Genomic DNA, 17,838 nt, shown 5'->3' on the forward strand with positions numbered 1-17,838 from the left:
TGAGAAACAACAAAAGGAAGGTGTAGGTGGATGTGAATTTCAGATAACAAGAACGTAATGAATCAAAGATTGCAAGATGTACTTGGAATGATAGTAAACAATTGCAATTACAGAAAAAACTATTTAAGATTACAATTGGAGGCTTAAACAAACAAGATCTATTAAGGTAGGGGAAGGATGAGGCAGCAGCTCAAGAATTTGGAAGACTTAAAAGAACAACTTTTTGGAGTAATGATAGATAAAGAAAACAATGACAATGGAGCAATGTGCTGGCAAAAATATGTGAAAGATCTGATTTCCCGAATTTCATCCTGGATATCATTACAGAAAGTAATTGTGAAGTAATGAAGTGTTATAATAATTTAGTCAACAATGAACTCATCTGAGGTAAATAAAAAAAGTCCTAGCTGTGGACCAGATGTCAGACATGGGCCTTGTAATAAATAGCAGAGGAGGGGATGCTGGAGATCCATCTTCTTAATTATATCATAATAAATTAAACCACTTCCCATTGCCAGACTTCTGCCAAATACCAAAACCCATCACAGTTCATTCAGCAAATGTTGAAAGGCGAATTCCTTACTGCTCTTCATTTCCTCTTTGGTGCTGTAATAAAGCGTTAGTCTGGAGCACAGCAGGAGATGCCAACAAATCATCCCACTGCAATAAGTCAATGGAGAAAGGATAACAAATACATCAAAAGGAGCCTGTCCTACAAAACATGAACAGAATAGGAAAACAACAACAAAAACTGCTGAAAATACTGAGCAGCTCAGGGGAGGTTTACGGACAGAAAAAACACAATTAACACTTCTGGTAACGGGCTCCCAGCAGAAACAGGAAAAGTGTAAAAGCAAACATCTGTTTCCAAGTACAGAGGAATGATAGAGGTGGAAGCAAAGAAAACACAAAAATGGAAATCCCTTGAAGCCCCAGTGCATCTCAACACAGACCTTGCATACCCCCACCAACATTGAATTTTTTTTTTGCATTTCTTTTGAATCAATCTCTAATTCACTTAATGACATACCCACCTCTTACATTCACTTTCTAAATTCCGTCATCATCAAAAGTAGGTGCAGCAAAATGTTACCCAGCCACTGCCAGTCTTGACAGAAGTGACACAATGAGTAACTCTGCTTTCATGTCTGTACAACCGCACAGTGACATACTGCATTCATGTGTTTTATTATAGATGAGTCTCAATCTTATTTGGCAAGTGTCTCTTGATAGCACATTATTCTGCTTATTGAATCAAGATTGTTTGTCTAACGCAAGACCATAAACACAGGAGCAGAATAAGGACATTCATCCATCAAGTCTACTCTGCCATTCCAACATGGCTGATTTATTTTCCCTCACAACCTCATTCTCCTATCTTCTCCCTGCAACCCATGGCACCCTTACTAATCAAGAACCTATCAAGCACTACTTCAAACAGAGTCAATGACCTGGCCTCCACAGCCACCTAAACAGAACAATTCAACAGATTCACCACCCTCTGGCTATAGACTCCTCCTCAGCTTTGATAATTATTCCTTCTATTATGAGGCTGGGCTCTCTGCTCATGGCTTCCCCCACTAAAACTTTGATATATTTCCGTAGATGCTTAGTGGAGAGTATAGTGACTGCCTGCGTCACAGCCTGGTATGGAAACACCAATGCCTTTGAATGGAAACTCTTACAAATGTAGTGGATATGATCCAGTGCATTCTGGGTAAAGCCCCTCCCAGCATCTATGCAAAGTGCTGTTGCAGGAAAGCAGCACCCATCATCAAGGACCCCCTCAACCCAGGACATGCTCTCTTCTCGCTGCTACCATCAGGAGGAAAGTACAGGAGCCTCAGGACTCACATCAGCAGGTTCAGAAACAGTCATTACCCTGTAACCATCAAGCTGTTGAACCATTGGGATGACTTCACTCGCCCCACCATTGAAGTGTTCTCACAACCTATGGGCTCACTTCCAAGGATTCTTCATCTCATGTTCTAAATATTTATTATTATTTCTTTCACTTTTTATTTGCACAGTTTGTTGTCTTTTGCACACTCGTTGAATGCCGATGTTGGTAAAGTCTTTCATTGATTCTATTATGGTTATTATTATTCCATTATGGATGCATTGGGTATGCCCACAAGAAAATTAATCTCAGGGTTGTATATAGTATCATAGGCCACTCTAGGCCTTTCAGTATTTGGTAGGTTTCAGTGACTTCTCCCCTCATTCTTCTAAACTCCAGTGAGTACAGGCCCAGAGCCATCAAATGCTTAGACATTAAACTTTTAATTCCTGGAAACATTCTCGAAAGCTTCCTTTGTTCTCGCTCTAATGCCAGCACATCTTTATTACAGATGGAGCCCAAAACTGTTTGCAATACTCCAAATACAGACTGACCAATGCCTTAAAGCATTACATCCTTGCTTTTATATTCTAGTCCTCTCAAATTGAATGCCAACATTACCTTTGCCTTTCTTACTACCTACTCCATGGGGAATCCTGAGTCTCTTTGCACCTCAGATTATTAAATTTGATCCCTGTTTAGAAAATAGACTATTCCTTCTATAAAAGTGCATGACCATACACTTCACAACACTGTATTCCATCTGCAACTTACTTGCCCATTTGTCTAATCTGTCAAAGTCCTTCTGCAGACTTCCTGCTTCCTCAACAGTATCTGCCCTGCACCTACCTTTGCATCATCTGCAAACCTGGCAACAAAGCCATCGACTTCATCATCCAGATCATTAACATAGAACATGAAAAGTAGTGGATCCAACTCTGACCCTTTGCAACACCCCTGACTGATCACTGTCAGGCAACCAGAAAAGCTCACCCCTCCTATATGTTCACACGTTGTCTTCTGGCGGTCACCCAATCTTCTGTCTACGTTACTAACCTTGTTTAGCAGCCTCATAAAAGGCATTTTGTCAAAGCCTTTTGGGTATCGAAGTAAACCTCCACTCACTCTCCTTTGTCTACTGCACCTGTTATTTCCTCAGAATAATTCCAACAGATGTGGCAGGTAAGAGACAGGCAGAGACGAGCTGCCAGAGAAAGCTGACTCTGGCTTTTTTTTGTGTGTGTACCCTGAAACAACATCCTTAATTAAAGGAATCTAATATCTTCCAAACCACTGAAGTCAAGCTGATTTATAATTTCCTGCCTTTGCCTCTCCCACTTCTTAAAACTCGACTGACATTTGTGATTTTCCAGTCCTCCAAAATCATTTCAGAATCTACTGATTCTAGAAAAGATTACTACTAAATCCTCCACAAACTCTTCAGTTGTCTCTTTCAGAACCCTGAGATGAACTTTAGACAATAACATCACCTATACTACTCCCCAGCAGAGACTAAAATAAGACTAATACATGGTATATAACATTCAAACCAAATAATCATCTCCAACAGATAGTCTGACAAACTTCTCAAGGTCACCCAACACCACTGTTTCCTGTCTACTCACCAGTCTAACCCTTTACACACTGGAATTTAAAAGAATGAGGTGGGGATCCTCATTAAAACCTATCGAATGTTGCAAGACCAGGATAGGATGGGTGTGGAGAGGATGATTCCTCTAGAAGGTGAGTCTAGGACCAGACGGCACAAACTCAGAATACGAGGATGCCCATTCAGAACAGAGTTGAGCCAGAGAGGAGTGAATATGTCTATTTCATTGCCACTAGCGGCTGTCAAGGGCAGGTCATTGGGTATATTTAAGGGGTAGGTTGATGGATTCTTGATAAGACAGGGTGTGAAGTGTTAGGGGAAAAGGCAGGAGAATGGGGTTGAGGCTGAAATGGATTAGCCATGATCAAATGCAGGGCAGACTCAATGGGTCGAATGGCCTAATTCTGCTCCAAAGTCTTATGGTCTAAATCATGCTTTGGTGGGCACCCACAGACAAAAAAAAAAAATGGACAGGATTACAGAGACCCATTTCAGCAAGGAACCATACTCACACAGGCCAACTGGGGGAGCATAGATGCTACCTTCAAGAATCATCAACATTACACCAAAGCATATATATGCAGCCTCTCATGGCTTTGGGTTCAAGAAGTGAATAATTCAGTCATACAGATCATTTTTCCACTGAGTAATTGGTATAATGGCCTGGTGGATAAAATCTGGCAAGAGTCACAGTGAGGATTGCCATTTGTGTACTCTGCTGCAGCTGCAAGCACGTTATACCTGTGCATACATGTACTTGTGCATGTGACAATAAGCTCAATTTTAACTTTGAAGAGATAAACAATTGCTCAAGAAGTTTTGAATGCCTGCGGCTATTCCATACCAGACAATCCAAAAGGTCTGTTTCACTCACCAGAATTTTATCATCCTGAGCTCTCAGTGATGCTCCAAACCACTGGTGGGATTTGAATTCCATCAGCTCATCCTTGTTTAAACGTCTGTTACCTTTAAGAATATATTAAAAAAGTCATTAGAGTGGGACATTTCAAAATTGCCACAATATTATCACCGTCATCCGAGAAGAGCAACTTCATACCAGCTGTTGCAAGATCATTAATTATTTCAAAATTACATTTGTTGTGGGGAAAACTCCTCTCCAGCAACTCCAGATTTCACAACATGCCTTCCCTAATGACTAAATACTGTCCGAAAATGGGCCAGGGCAGAGAAACTAATTTGCACTCTACCATTGAAAAAGGACACAAGCTCCCCGAGGCCAGAACAAATAATTCAACACAGTCAGGTTAGTGCAGAAACAAGGCTGAGCTTTCTCAATGTCACAGAAGCACCACGGAGTCAAAGCACTTGCAATGGATTTGAAAAATAATAGCTTAGCAATAAAGTTTCCATTCCTAAATTTGGATTACTTACTTGGCTACCGAAACAAGGGAAATACTTGTACTTCCAATGATACAAATGTTAATTTTATAACATGAATAATTTCAATGTATAAAATTATATCATATCCCTGAAACATCTTGATTTCTGAACAAAAACAAATAGGCATTAACTGGTCAGCTTCAGTGATGTTTAATGTTAACATTACTGGAACTTTTGCTACATTACACCAACTGAAATAAATCAATTCCTTCATTTATTTCCTCTCTCTTCATAAAGATTTTGCCTCTGACTGGAGTAGTACTTTGTCAACTCCAGGAACTCCAGCTTATGCCATTTATGCCTTGATTACAGCAATGTACTTTTGCCACAGCTAGACATAATCGTTGGCGGACAATTCATCTGCAAAGATGAGGCAACTCCAATTTCATTGCTGGACCCCGCACGCGACTGTCAAAGGAAAGGCTTGAGTATTTTCAACCACACTCACAGGAAGCGGATGCTCCAGATCAGCTTTCGCACAAGGTTTTCACCACCACAGTAGACTGTTTCTAGTGAATTAGATCCTCCCAACGCAAAACTCAGTGGCTGAAAGCATAGGGTATAGCAAAGGCTACCGCAGCAGGCAACTTCCAAATAATGGAACTACAGCATAAAATCTTGTTACATTTATAGCTGAACTGTTGCAGTACAGTTACAGCGATGAATTTTTGGTGTATTATTATTACTACATGTACCAAGATGCACAGAAAAGCTTGTCTCAAGTACTATTCATCGCGATCAAATCTTTGTAGTTAGTTGAGGTAAAACAAGGTAAAACAAAGAAAAAACATTAAAAAATAAAATGTAACAACTGCAGGGAAAGTGTAGCATTGGTAAACAATAAGGTGCAGTGTTCAAATTCAAATGGTAAAATTCCAACAATATGCTTCTGATTATTCGAAAACCGTCAAGGTCCAGCACCTAGTTCAGTCTTTACAGTTTCCTGTGCTCTTTTAAACTCATGAAGGCCCCGATCCCTGCTTTCCTCAAACTCACTGTACCAACGAAAAATACATTATGCTACTGTAGAGTGAATTAAAAGTAGGCTAGAGTACGAATAGTGAAATATCTTGAAGATCTACTAGTTCAGTGCCACCAAATTGCCAATGGTCCCGGATTGTGAGTTTTCCTGTACTTAACCCCTCATCTATTCTCAGAAGTAGATTGCCTGACAAAGCTGTAAAGTAGCACTTACTCACTGAAGCCCATTTGAAATTTGCAGCAGCCTTGGTCCTAACCATGGACCCAAGAGGTGAATTCCAGAGCTGAAGAGAGAGTGGATGCCCTTGTGTGAGTGTGAGACCAAGGAGTCAGAATTCATGAGCATTAAGCATTCCAATGGTCACAAAGTACTCATGCTTTTGCCTAAAGCCCTTTTCTTACCATTTCCCTTCTGACCCTTTTCCACCCCAGCCCACTCCTGCCCTCCACCTCACAACACTTCTTCTTGCCATCCTTCACAAATGTTCCTCTCCTCTACAAATCCCCGCCTGCTCACAATTCTCTTTCCGTTCCAAAGCATCATAGTCTTCCTATGTAATCATCCCTGATGTTAACTACAAGTAAATAATAATTATACACACTAGTCAAAATTACGTGGAATCACAAACCTAGTCTTTTATTATGATAAATCTAAGTTTTGGTTATATGTTCATTTCTCTTTCCATTTAAAATTTTTTTGCACTTAAATTTCTCAACGTACTTTTTCACCAGGATGGTTAAATCATCAAGTATCCAAATGGCAAACAGTTGCTTATGAGCTGATCTTTTTTTTTAAAAACTCGGTTCTCAAATTTTGAACACTTGCAGAATTCAATTTTCTGTGACTGCCTAAACTTCATTCTCTTAGTGGCAATTAAATTTTAGTTCATGAGAATCTGCAGCTATAATTATAAAGTCACACCACCACTTTTTTCCACCATCATCAAGAAACCTATGACAGGATTTAATCAAAATACAAAACACAGCAAGCATTGGGGAAATACTCAATCCCATCCTCTCTATTGTTTGGGCTTGTTGGAATCTGCTCTATTAATACCAAATACAAAAATATAGGCACCCAGGTTCATTAGAATATTCAGAATTGTCTGCTTTTAAATGCAAATTGCACACTTTTTAGATTCACCATACATCTGTAGAAATTTGCTAAAGTCTTTGGTGATATACCAAGTCACCAAGGAGATGTGGTATGTCAAAGACTCTTGCAAATTTCAACAGATGTACAATGGAAAGGATTGTGACTGGTTGCATTGCTGCCTGGTATGGAGGCTCCAAATCACCGGGTTGTAGACTCAGCCAGCTCCATCAAGGGTACAATCCATCTTACCATCAAGGACATCTTTAAAGGCATGCCTCAGGAATGTGGCATCCATCATTAATAATCCTCACCACCTGGGAAATACCCTCTTCTCATTCCTACCATCAGGGAACTGATACAGAGGCCTAAAGATCCATGTTCTTTGTTTCATGTATAGCTTCTTACCCTCTACGATCAGATTTCTGAACGGCACATAAACTCATGAATGCTATGTCACTATTCCTCTTTTTCACTATTTTATATTTATATTGTAAATTTATTATAATTTTTTGTGTATTGCACTTTACGGCTGCCACAAAACAACACATTTCAAGATACACGTTGGTAATAATCAGCCCAGTTCTGATTCAGAACCATGATCAATACGCTATTTAATACATAACCTACAGACATGAAAAAAAAAATGCTGAATGAATTTGCCTTGCATTTATTCCATCAAAGCACAGAATGAGTTCATATCAGGGAACTACTTTTAACGTTCTCTCTCAGAATTCTCAAAAATCTACAAGACATTCAATTCCCTTTTAAAGCATTAATATTGAACCCACTTCCAGCATATAAAAATGATTCATTTGGGATTTTTTAAAAAAGTACACAAAAGAAACTCCTCTCTATAATTATGAGGATTCTGTTTAGAAAAATTAAGAGGGAATTGATCATTTCAGCTTCATTGCTTATAAGAATTCAAAACAGAGTTCTGGATGGCATACATCAAAATCATCTTGCTTACACGGTTGTAAATTGCTGAATTAAATAAAGTGATAATAAATCGAAGTACACAAACGTTAATAAAAATGTTGCTAATTTTTGGCAGCTGGGAGCTGATAAGTATATCAAATGTTGGAAATATTCAAGCAAGCAGTATCGGTGGAGCAAGTGAATGGTTCAGGCCACTGATTTCCGACCTGGAAAATGTCGTACTGGCTGGAATAGGCTTCTAGCAAGTACAGCATCAAGGACAAGGAAAGTGCAGGGTATGAACACTCAATCTATTTTCCATGAAAACATGCTACTGCCACTGTTCCTATTATTCCTATTTACACTTCCTTGGCTCCATCTTTTCTCTTTTAAGTCTTTCATTCTCATCCTTCTGTTTTGTTCCCCAACCTTTGTCATTTTAAAATATCCTGCCTTGTACCCTTATGTACTGTCCTCCATTCTTCCCTTCCCTTGGCTTTGCTCTTGCTAACAGCCTGAATCTTTTCAGTTTTGATGAAGGTTGATGACCAAAAAATATTCATTCAGTTGTTAAACCCCACAGAAACAGCAGGTTGAGTCTGTGGTAAGGAAGGCAAATGCAATTATAGCATTCATGTCAAGAGGACTAGAAGAGAAAAGCGATGTAATGTTGAGGCTTTACAAAGCACTGGTGAGGCCTCACAGAGTATCGTGAGCAGTTTTGGGCCCCTGTTTTAGAAAGGATATACTTACACTTGGAAAAGGTTCAAAGAAGGTTCACAAAAATTATTCCAGGATTGAACAGCTTGTCACATGAAGAGTTTCTGATGGCTCAGGGCCTGTATTCGTTGGAATTCAGAAGAATGAGGGGTGACCAAAATGAAACCTATCAAATGGTGAAAGGCCTCAATAGAGTGAGGTGGAGAGGGAGAGTCTAGGACCAGACGACAGTTGCAGAATAGAAGGATGTTCTTTTAGAACAAAGATGAGGAGGAATTTCTTTAGCCAGAGGGTGGTGAATCATTGCCACAGGTGGCTATGGAGGCCAAGTCATTGGGCAATGGTTGATAGATTCTTGATTAGTCAGGGGATGGAGGGACATGGAGAAAAGGCAGGAGATTGAGACTGAGGGAGAAAATGGATCAACTATGATAAAATGGCAGAGCAAACTTGATGGGCCAAATGGCCTAATTCTGCTCCTATATCTTATGGTCTAAACCTTCAGAGTGATGATGATGATGATGATGATGATAATTCTGCATATGCTCTATTTTATCTGGTAGATTGTGAAAGTTGTTTGAATGAGGAACATGAGTGGGAAAACATTCTACGTAACTGACCAAGGAGACACTGAAACCAAAAAAGAAAACATTAACTTTGCAGGGTGTTCCAACACACTACTGAAGTTTGCTGCCCAGGTAATCTTAGGAAACATGCTGAACTTGTTTGTATTACAGTGCAGATTCATCAGAATATCATCTGGGATCACAATACTGTCATGGATGGTTTATTATATGAAGTTGCATGGCATCCCCTGATGTTTATAAAAGATAGGGAACTCATCTAATTGAATTTTTTAAAGTTATATTTAAAATCTAATTTTAAAAAATACCCACAAGGAAATCATTTCCATCAGAGAGAAGCATATAAACATATCTTTTCTAAGCAAAATCAAGAACACATTTCCCACACAGAGACCTGGAAATGCCTTCTGAAACATTTGCATGCTCCATCCTTTACAAATTTAATGGAAAACTAAAAACTTAAGTGTGCAATAAGACTGTGGGATGCAAGAAAGGCAAATAGATGGAGTTACAGCAGAGTTTATCCACCATCTATATTTTCTTTTCAAATAGCAATTACCAAATGTTTCTAATATTATGGATTACAACAACTTTACTCATGAAGCACTCTACAGAAATGGTTTGGAAAACTCATTTCTTTGGGAATTTCTTAACCTTGCCCTACCACTATTGTTTATTTCAGCTCACATAACTATAAATGTAAGTCTAGTCTTAGGACAGAAAGCAGTACAAACATTCACTGAAATAGGAGCCAAATAGAGCATCTTCGTAATTTGTGCCAGATTTATTGAAAGCTAATGCACAGTTTATTTTTTTCAGTTGCCCTCAAAAAAACATAATTTGCTGCAGTTACAGTATTGAAATTTCACAAATAATTTCCACGACAAAACAGGGATGGGCATTCTGGTAGAGTGGATGGGGGATTTGCAGAAAGAAAGGAAGTGCAAGAGAAACCATATTTAGGCACAATTTGGATCCGGTGCTAGATAGAGAACAGCTGTCCAAATGCAAGTTGTTAAGCTATGACACACCACATGGGCCCCATTCATTCCATTCCAATATTTGCCCAATTTGAACAGTTTTCACATTTGATAAGGGCTGAAGACTTGGACATGGCATAGGCTTAGCTGATTTTTAGGTTCATCAGGTTGGTTTTGGAGACAGCGTGTGGAGTTGGGGCTCAGGTTAGGGTCCAGGGACAGGGATAAGGGCGAGTTAGAGGTCAGGCCCAAGTTCAAGTTGGAGCGGCCAGTGATCCCCAGGGATATCGGCCAAGGTTGGCAGGTCCGCAGACATGGGCTGGTAATTGCACCACCACACCCCCCAGGTCAGCAGGTCCAGGCAGGAGTCAAGAGGGCCTGTGACCCCACCCCCACAGGTTGGCAAGTCCTGGCATCGAAAGTCCACGTAAGACCAGAGTTCAAGACCTGGAGTTCAGGGTCCTGCCATCACTGAGTCCTGAAGCTAATACAAAAGATCAAAGTCCGTGTGTATGGAAGTCCGGTCCAATATTCCAAGCCCTGGTCGGTGTCTCCAGGTGTTGGAGGCTCAGAGTACGCAAGTCTTCTGTGTGTATGAGCGGCTGAGTGGGAGCAAAGGAGCTTGTTTTGAAGTTGTTGTTTTGTTTTGCTGCTGTTGTTGTGTGGTCGTAGTTATCACTTGTGTTGCTCGAATGAACATAGTGGGAATGCTATGTTGAAGCCAGAATAAAATCATAAGAGACAGGAACAGAGTTAGGCCATTCAGCCCATCAGTCAGCTATGCATTCAATCATGGCTGTCTGTTTCTTTTGACACCCTAACTATTCAAGAGCCTATGAACCTTTACTTTAAATATGCATAATACTTGGCCTCACAGCTGTTTGTGACAATGAATCTCACATCCTCTGGCTAAGAAAATTCCTTATCATCTCTGTTCTAAAGGATTGTCCTTCTAGTCTGAGGTAATGCCCTCTGATCCTAGACTCTCACTCTACTGGAAACTTTTTTTCTTGCACATTCACTCTATCTAGGCCTTTCAATATTCTATAGGTTTCAATGAGATCACCCCTCATTCTTCTAAACCAGGGGTTCCCTATCTGGGGTCTACAGACCCCTCAGTCAATGGTAGGCGTCCATGACATAAAAAAGGTTGGGAAACCATTCTAAACTCTGGTGAGCACAGGCCCAGAGCTATCAAATATTCCTCATACATTAACTCCTTAATTCCCAGGATCATTCGGGTTCATGAACCACTTCGGGACTCTCTCCATTGCCAACACATTCTTTCTTAGATATGGGGCCCAAAACTTCAAAATGGAGCCTGACCAATGCCTTCTAAAGCCTCAGCATTCCATTCCTCCTTTTATATTCCAGTCCTCTCTGAATGAATGCTGACATTGCATTTGCCTTCCTTACTACCAACACACCCTGCAAGAGGACTCCCAAGTCTTCTGCATGTCCAATTTCAGAATTCTCTCCCCATTCAGAAAACAATCTACAATTTATTCCTTATGCCAAAATACATGACCATACACTTCCCTACACTCCTATGCCATGCTTCTCATTTGTTCAAGTCCTTCTGTAGACCCCCCGCTTCCTCAAAACTGTCTGCCCCACTCCAATCTTTGCATCATTGGCAAACTTGATGACAAAGCCAACAATTCCATCATTCAGATCGTTAATATATAATGATAAGGTAGCGGACCCATGCAAACCCTTGCAGAACACCACTACTCACAGGCAGCCAATGAGAAAAAGCCCCTTTTATTCCCACTGTTTGCCTCCAGCCAGCCAATCTTCTGTCTATACTGTCAGTATCTTTCCTGTCATACCATAGAAACATAGAAAACCTACAACACAATACAGGCCCTTCAACCCACAAAGCTGTGCCGAACATGTCCTTCCCTGAGAAATTATCTAGGGTTACCTATAGCCCTCTACTTTTCTGAGCTCCATGTACCTATCCAGGAGTCTCTTAAAAGACCCTATCATATCCGCCTCCACCATCATCGCCGGCAGCCCATTCCACATACTCATCACTCTCTGAGTAAAAAAATACTTACCCCTGACATTTCCTCTGTACCTACTTCCAAGCACCTTAAAATCGTGCCCTCTCAAGCTAGCCATTTCAGCCCTGGGAAAAAGCCTCTGACTAGCCACATGATCAATGCCTCTCATCATCTTATACACCTCTATCAGGTCACCTCTCATCTTCTGTTGCTCTAAGGAGAAAAGGCTAAGTTCACTCAGCCTATTCTCATAACGCATGCTCCCCAATCCTTGTAAATATCCTCCTGCACACTTTCTATGGCTTCCACATCCTTCCTGTAGTGAGGTGAACAGAACTAGGCACAGTACTCCAAGCGGGGTCTGACCAGGGTCCTATATGGCTGCAACATTACCTCTCGGCTCCTAAACTCAATCCCACGATTGATGTATGCCTTCTTAACCACAGAGACAACGTGTGCAGCAGCTTTGAGTGTCCTATGGACTCTGTCCTCAAAACCCGTCTGATCCTCCATACTGTCAACAGTCTTACCATTAATACTATATTCTGCCATCATATTTGACCTACCAAAATGAACCACCTCACACTTATCTGGGTTGAACTCCATCTGCCACTTCTCAGCCCAGTTTTGCATCCTACCAATGTCCCGCTGTAACCTCTGACAGCCCTCCACGCTATCCACAACACCCCCAACCTTTGGGTCATCAGTAAATTTACTAACCTATCCCTCCACTCCCTCATCCAGGTCATTTATAAAAAGCACGAAGAGTAAGGGTCCCAGAACAGACCCGAGGCACGCCACTGGTGATCGATCTCCATGCAGAATATGACCCGTCTAGAACCACTCTTTGCCTTCAGTGGGCAAGCCAGTGCTGGATCCACAAAGCAATGTCCCCTTGGATCCCATGCCTCCTTACCTTCTCAGTAAGCCTTGCATGGGGTACCTTATCAAATGCCATATACCCTACATCTACTGCTCTTCCTTCATCAATGGGTTTAGTCACATCCTCAAAAAATTCAATCAGGCTCGTAAGGCATGACCTGCCTTTGACAAAGCCATGCTGACTATTCCTAATCATATTATGCCTCTCCAAACGTTCATAAATCCTGCCTCTCAGGATCTTTTCCATCAACTTACCAATCATTGAAGTAAGATTCATTGGCCTATAATTTCCTGGGCTATCTCTACTCCCTTTCTTGAATAAGGGAACAACACCTGTAACCCTCCAATCCTTTGGAAACTCTCCCATCTCCATTGATGATGAAAAGATCATAGCCAGAGGCTCAGCAATTTCCTCCCACAAATCCCACAGTAGCCTGGGGTACATCTCATCTGGTCCTGGTGACCTATCCAATTTGATGCTTTCCAAAGCTCCAGCACATCCTCTTTCTTAATACCTATATGGTCAAGCTTTTCAGTCCACTGTAAGTCATCCATACAATTGCCAAGATCCTTTTCCGTACTGAATACGGAAGCAAAGTACTCATTCTCAAAATCCTCTGCTTTCTCCTCCAGTTCCATACACACTTTTCCACTGTTACACTTGATTGGTCCTATTCTCTCATGTTTTATCCTCTTGCTCTTCACATACTTGTAAAATGCCTTGAAGTTTTCCTCAATCCTGTCCACTAAGGCCTTCTCATGGTCCCTACTGGCTCTCCCAATTCATTCTTAAGCTCCTTCTTCTAGATATCTATCATTACCCAGTTTTTTGATCCTTTCATAAGCTTTTCTTTTCTTCTTGACTAGATTTACAACAGCCTTTGTACATCATGGTTCCTGTACCCTACCATCCTTTCCCTGTCTCATTGGAATGTACCCACGCAGAACTCCACGCAAATATTCCCTGAACATTTGCCACATCTCTTCCGTACATTTCCCTGAGAACATCTGTTCCGAATTTATGCTTCCAAGTTCCTGCCTGATAGCCTCATATTTCCCCTTACTCCAATTAAACGTTTTCCTAACTTGTCTGTTCCTATCCCTCTCCAACGCTATGGTAAAGGAGATAGAATTATGATCACTATCTCCAAAACACTCTCCCACTGAGAGATCTGACACCTGACCAGGTTCATTTCCCAATGCCAGATCAAGTACAGCCTCTCCTCTTGTAGGCTTATCTACATGTTGTGTCAAGTTCAAGTCACTTTTTATTGTCATTTCGACCATATCTGCTGGCACAGTGCACAATAAAAACGAGACAATGTTTTTCAGGACCATGGTGCTACATGAAACAATACAAAAACTACACTGAATGACGTAAAACAAGACAAAAAACTACACTAGACTACAGACCTACCCAGGACTGCATAAGTGCACAAAACAGTGCAGGCATTACAATAAATAATAAACAAGACAATAAGCACAGTTGAGGGCAGTAAGTTGGTGTCAGACCAGACTCTGGGTATTGAAGAGTCTGATGGCTTGAGGGAAGAAACTGTTACAAAGTCTGGTTGTGAGAGCCCGAATACTTCAGTGCCTTGTCCCAGATGGCAGAAGGGAGAAGAGTTTGTATGAGGGGTGCACAGGGTCCTTCATAATGCTGTTTGCTTTGCGGATGCAGTGTGTGGTGTAAATGGCTGTAATGGCAGGAACAGAGACCCTGATGATCTTCTCAGCTGACCTCACTATCCGCTGCAGGGTCTTGCGATCCGAGATGGTGCAATTTCCGAACCAGGCAGTGATGCAGCTGCTCAGGATGCCCTCAGTACAACCCCTGTAGAATGTGATGAGGATGGGGGGTGGGAGATGTTCTTTCCGCACTCTTCGCAGAAAGTAGAGACGCTGCTGGACATTCTTTGCTATGGAGCTGGTGTTGAGGGAACAAGTGAGATTCTCTGCCAGGTGAATACTAAGAAATTTGGTGCTCTTAATGATCTCTACTGAGGAGCCGTCAATGTTCAGCGGAGAGTGGTCACTCCGTGCCCTCCTGAAGTCAACAACCATCTCTTTTGTTTTGTTCACATTCAAAGATAGGTTGTTGGCTCGGCACCAGTCCGTTAGTCACTGTACCTCCACTCTGTAAGCTGACTCCTCGTTCTTACTGATGAGACCCACCATGGTAGTGTCACTTGATGTGGTTCGAGCTGTGCGTTGCAGCACAGTTGGGGGTCAGCAGAGTGAACAGCAGTGGACTGAGCACACAGCCCTGGGGTGGGCCCCATGCTCAAGTGTGATGGTGTTAGAGATGCTGCTTCCGATCTGGACCGACTGAGAAACCTTCCTGAACACACCTAACAAGTTCCACCTCATCTAAACCCCTTGCTCTAGGGAGATGTCAATCAATATTTGGGAAATTAAAATCTCCCAGCATGATAACCCTGTTATTATTACACCTTTCTGGAATCTGTCTCCCTATCTGCTCCTCAATGTCCCTGTTACTATTGGGTGGTCTATAAAAAACACCCAGTAGAGTTATTGACCATTTCCTGTTCTTAACTTCCACCCACAGAGACTCCATAGACAACCTCTCCATGACTTCCTCCTCTTCTGCAGCCGTGACACTATCTCTGATCAAAAGACAGATAGAGGTGCCATGCCCCCACCTCTCTTGACTCGCTCCCTGTCTTTTCTGAAACATCTAAAGCCTGGCACTCGAAATAGCAATCCAAGTCTCTGTAATGGCCACAACATCATAACTCCAAGTACTGATCCACGCTCTAAGCTCAACCACTTTGTTCATAATACTCCTTGCAATAAAATGGACACATCTCAAACCACTGCTATGAGCCTGTCCCTTCTCTATCAGCTGCCTGTCCTCCCTTTCACACTGTCTCCAACTTCCTCAATTTGTGAGCCAACCGCCTCTTCCTTTATCTCTTCAGTTTGGTTCTCAAACCCCAGCAATTCTAATTTAAACTAGCCTAAGCAAACCACCCCGCCAAGATATTGGTCCCCCTGGGATTCAAGTGCAACCCATTCTATTTGTACAGGTCACACCTCCCCCAAAAGAGATCCCAATCATCCAGAAATCTGAATCCCTACCCCCTGCTCCAATCCCTCAGATCCCTCAGCCACGAATTTATCCTCCACCACGATCTCTGGCTGTTCTCCTTCCCAATTCAGGATATCGTGGACGCGATCAGAAACACCCTGGATCCTGGCATCTGGGTGGCAAACTACCATCCGTGTTTCTTTCCTGTGTCCACAGAATCGCCTGTTTGACCCCCTAACTATAGAGTCCCCTATCACTACTGCCATCCCTTGTCTTCTGAGCCTCAGGGCCAGACTGTGCTTCCCCCAGGTAGGCCATTCCCCCCCCCCCCCCCGGAAACAGTACTCAAACAAGAGTACTTATTGTTAAGGGGGACAGCCACAGGGGGTACTCTCTAGTACCCTGACTCTTGCCCTTCCCTCTCCTGACTGTTACCCATTTAGCTGTCTCCCAAGTCCCCGGTGTGACTACCTGCCTATAGCTCCTCTCCATCACCTCCTCATTCTCCCTGACCAGATGAAGGTCATCGAGCTGCATCTCCAGTTCACTTATGCGGTGTCTTAGGAGCTGCAGCTCAACGCATATGGCACAGATGTGGCTGTCCAGGAGGCTGGAAGTCTACAGGACTTTCCACATCTGACACTGAGCACAGAACACTGGCCTCGCACACATACTTCCTGTCTGTATTCTACACAGGAAACCTACCTTGCCTCGACCTGTTAACGCCTATGCCCTGTTGAGCCAAAGCCTTCCTACTCTGTCTCCCTCTACTCTGATGCCTGCTCTATAAAGCTGTCTCCTTTTAAACTCTTCTCGCTGTGCTACCTGACTGACGTCCATGCACTTGCAGTCGTGCCTCAATCAAATTGCTGCAGAAATAACCATCTGCTCTCATCTTGTTTAGCAGCCTCATGGGCAGCATACCACAGAATCTTTTCTTTTTTTTAAGTGACTTCGTGTGCGGAATGTGTGTCAACACTTGTGGGATGCCCCACCACATTCTTAGATTGTGTTGGTTATTAATGCTGTTATGAAAGACCTGTTTTCGCTAACCAAAAAGGATTTTCACTTTTATGAAAAAAAGACGCCCGCTTTATACGTGTGTTTACCCTCAGAAAGACTACCATGACCATGAAGCCTTGTGGGGGCAAATGTGTGCGCATGCGTGTATGTGCATGTGCATGTGCTGACTTTTTTTCTCCAAATCGATTTTGGCTCGCTGTCTTCCCGATTTTGGTAAGTGAAACTACACCGTACATACAATATTTCTACTTTATATAGGCTGTATATTTATCATGTCATTCCTGCTTTTACTATATGTTCGTGTTATTTGGTATAACTTGGTAGGTTATTTTTTGGGTCAGGGAATGCTCAAAGATCTTTCCCATATAAATGGGTAATTGCTTCTTTGCTTTACGACATTGTGGCTTACAAACAGTTTCATAGGAACACTCTACCTTTGGATAGCAGGGGAAACCTTTTCACACACACACACACACACACACACACACACACACACACACACACACACACACACACACACACACACACACACACACACACACACACACACACACACACACACACACACACACACACACACACACACACACACACACACACACACACACACACACACACACACACATTCTAACTGTGCCAATGGGGAATCTGGCTTCCTCACATTGGTACAATTTAAGCAGCATCTGGGCTTTGCAGCTTGGAAGTGACTGAGCCAATTCATAACACTCCATGCAAATACCCAC

General features: G+C 42.1%; 1 protein-coding gene across 1 annotated transcript in view; it reads right to left on the reverse strand.

Moving 5' to 3' along the window:
• The window catches only part of itgav (integrin, alpha V), a 106,754-nt gene that overhangs the window by 73,285 nt on the left and 15,631 nt on the right, over positions 1-17,838 (reverse strand). The window contains exon 3 of the mRNA XM_073047046.1: positions 4,324-4,415. Within this exon, the coding sequence (XP_072903147.1) occupies positions 4,324-4,415 (92 nt within the window). The remainder of the gene's footprint in view (positions 1-4,323; positions 4,416-17,838) is intronic.

This window comes from Hemitrygon akajei, chromosome 5 (genome assembly GCF_048418815.1).
Source record: "Hemitrygon akajei chromosome 5, sHemAka1.3, whole genome shotgun sequence".
NCBI classification, from domain to species: Eukaryota; Metazoa; Chordata; class Chondrichthyes; order Myliobatiformes; family Dasyatidae; genus Hemitrygon; species Hemitrygon akajei.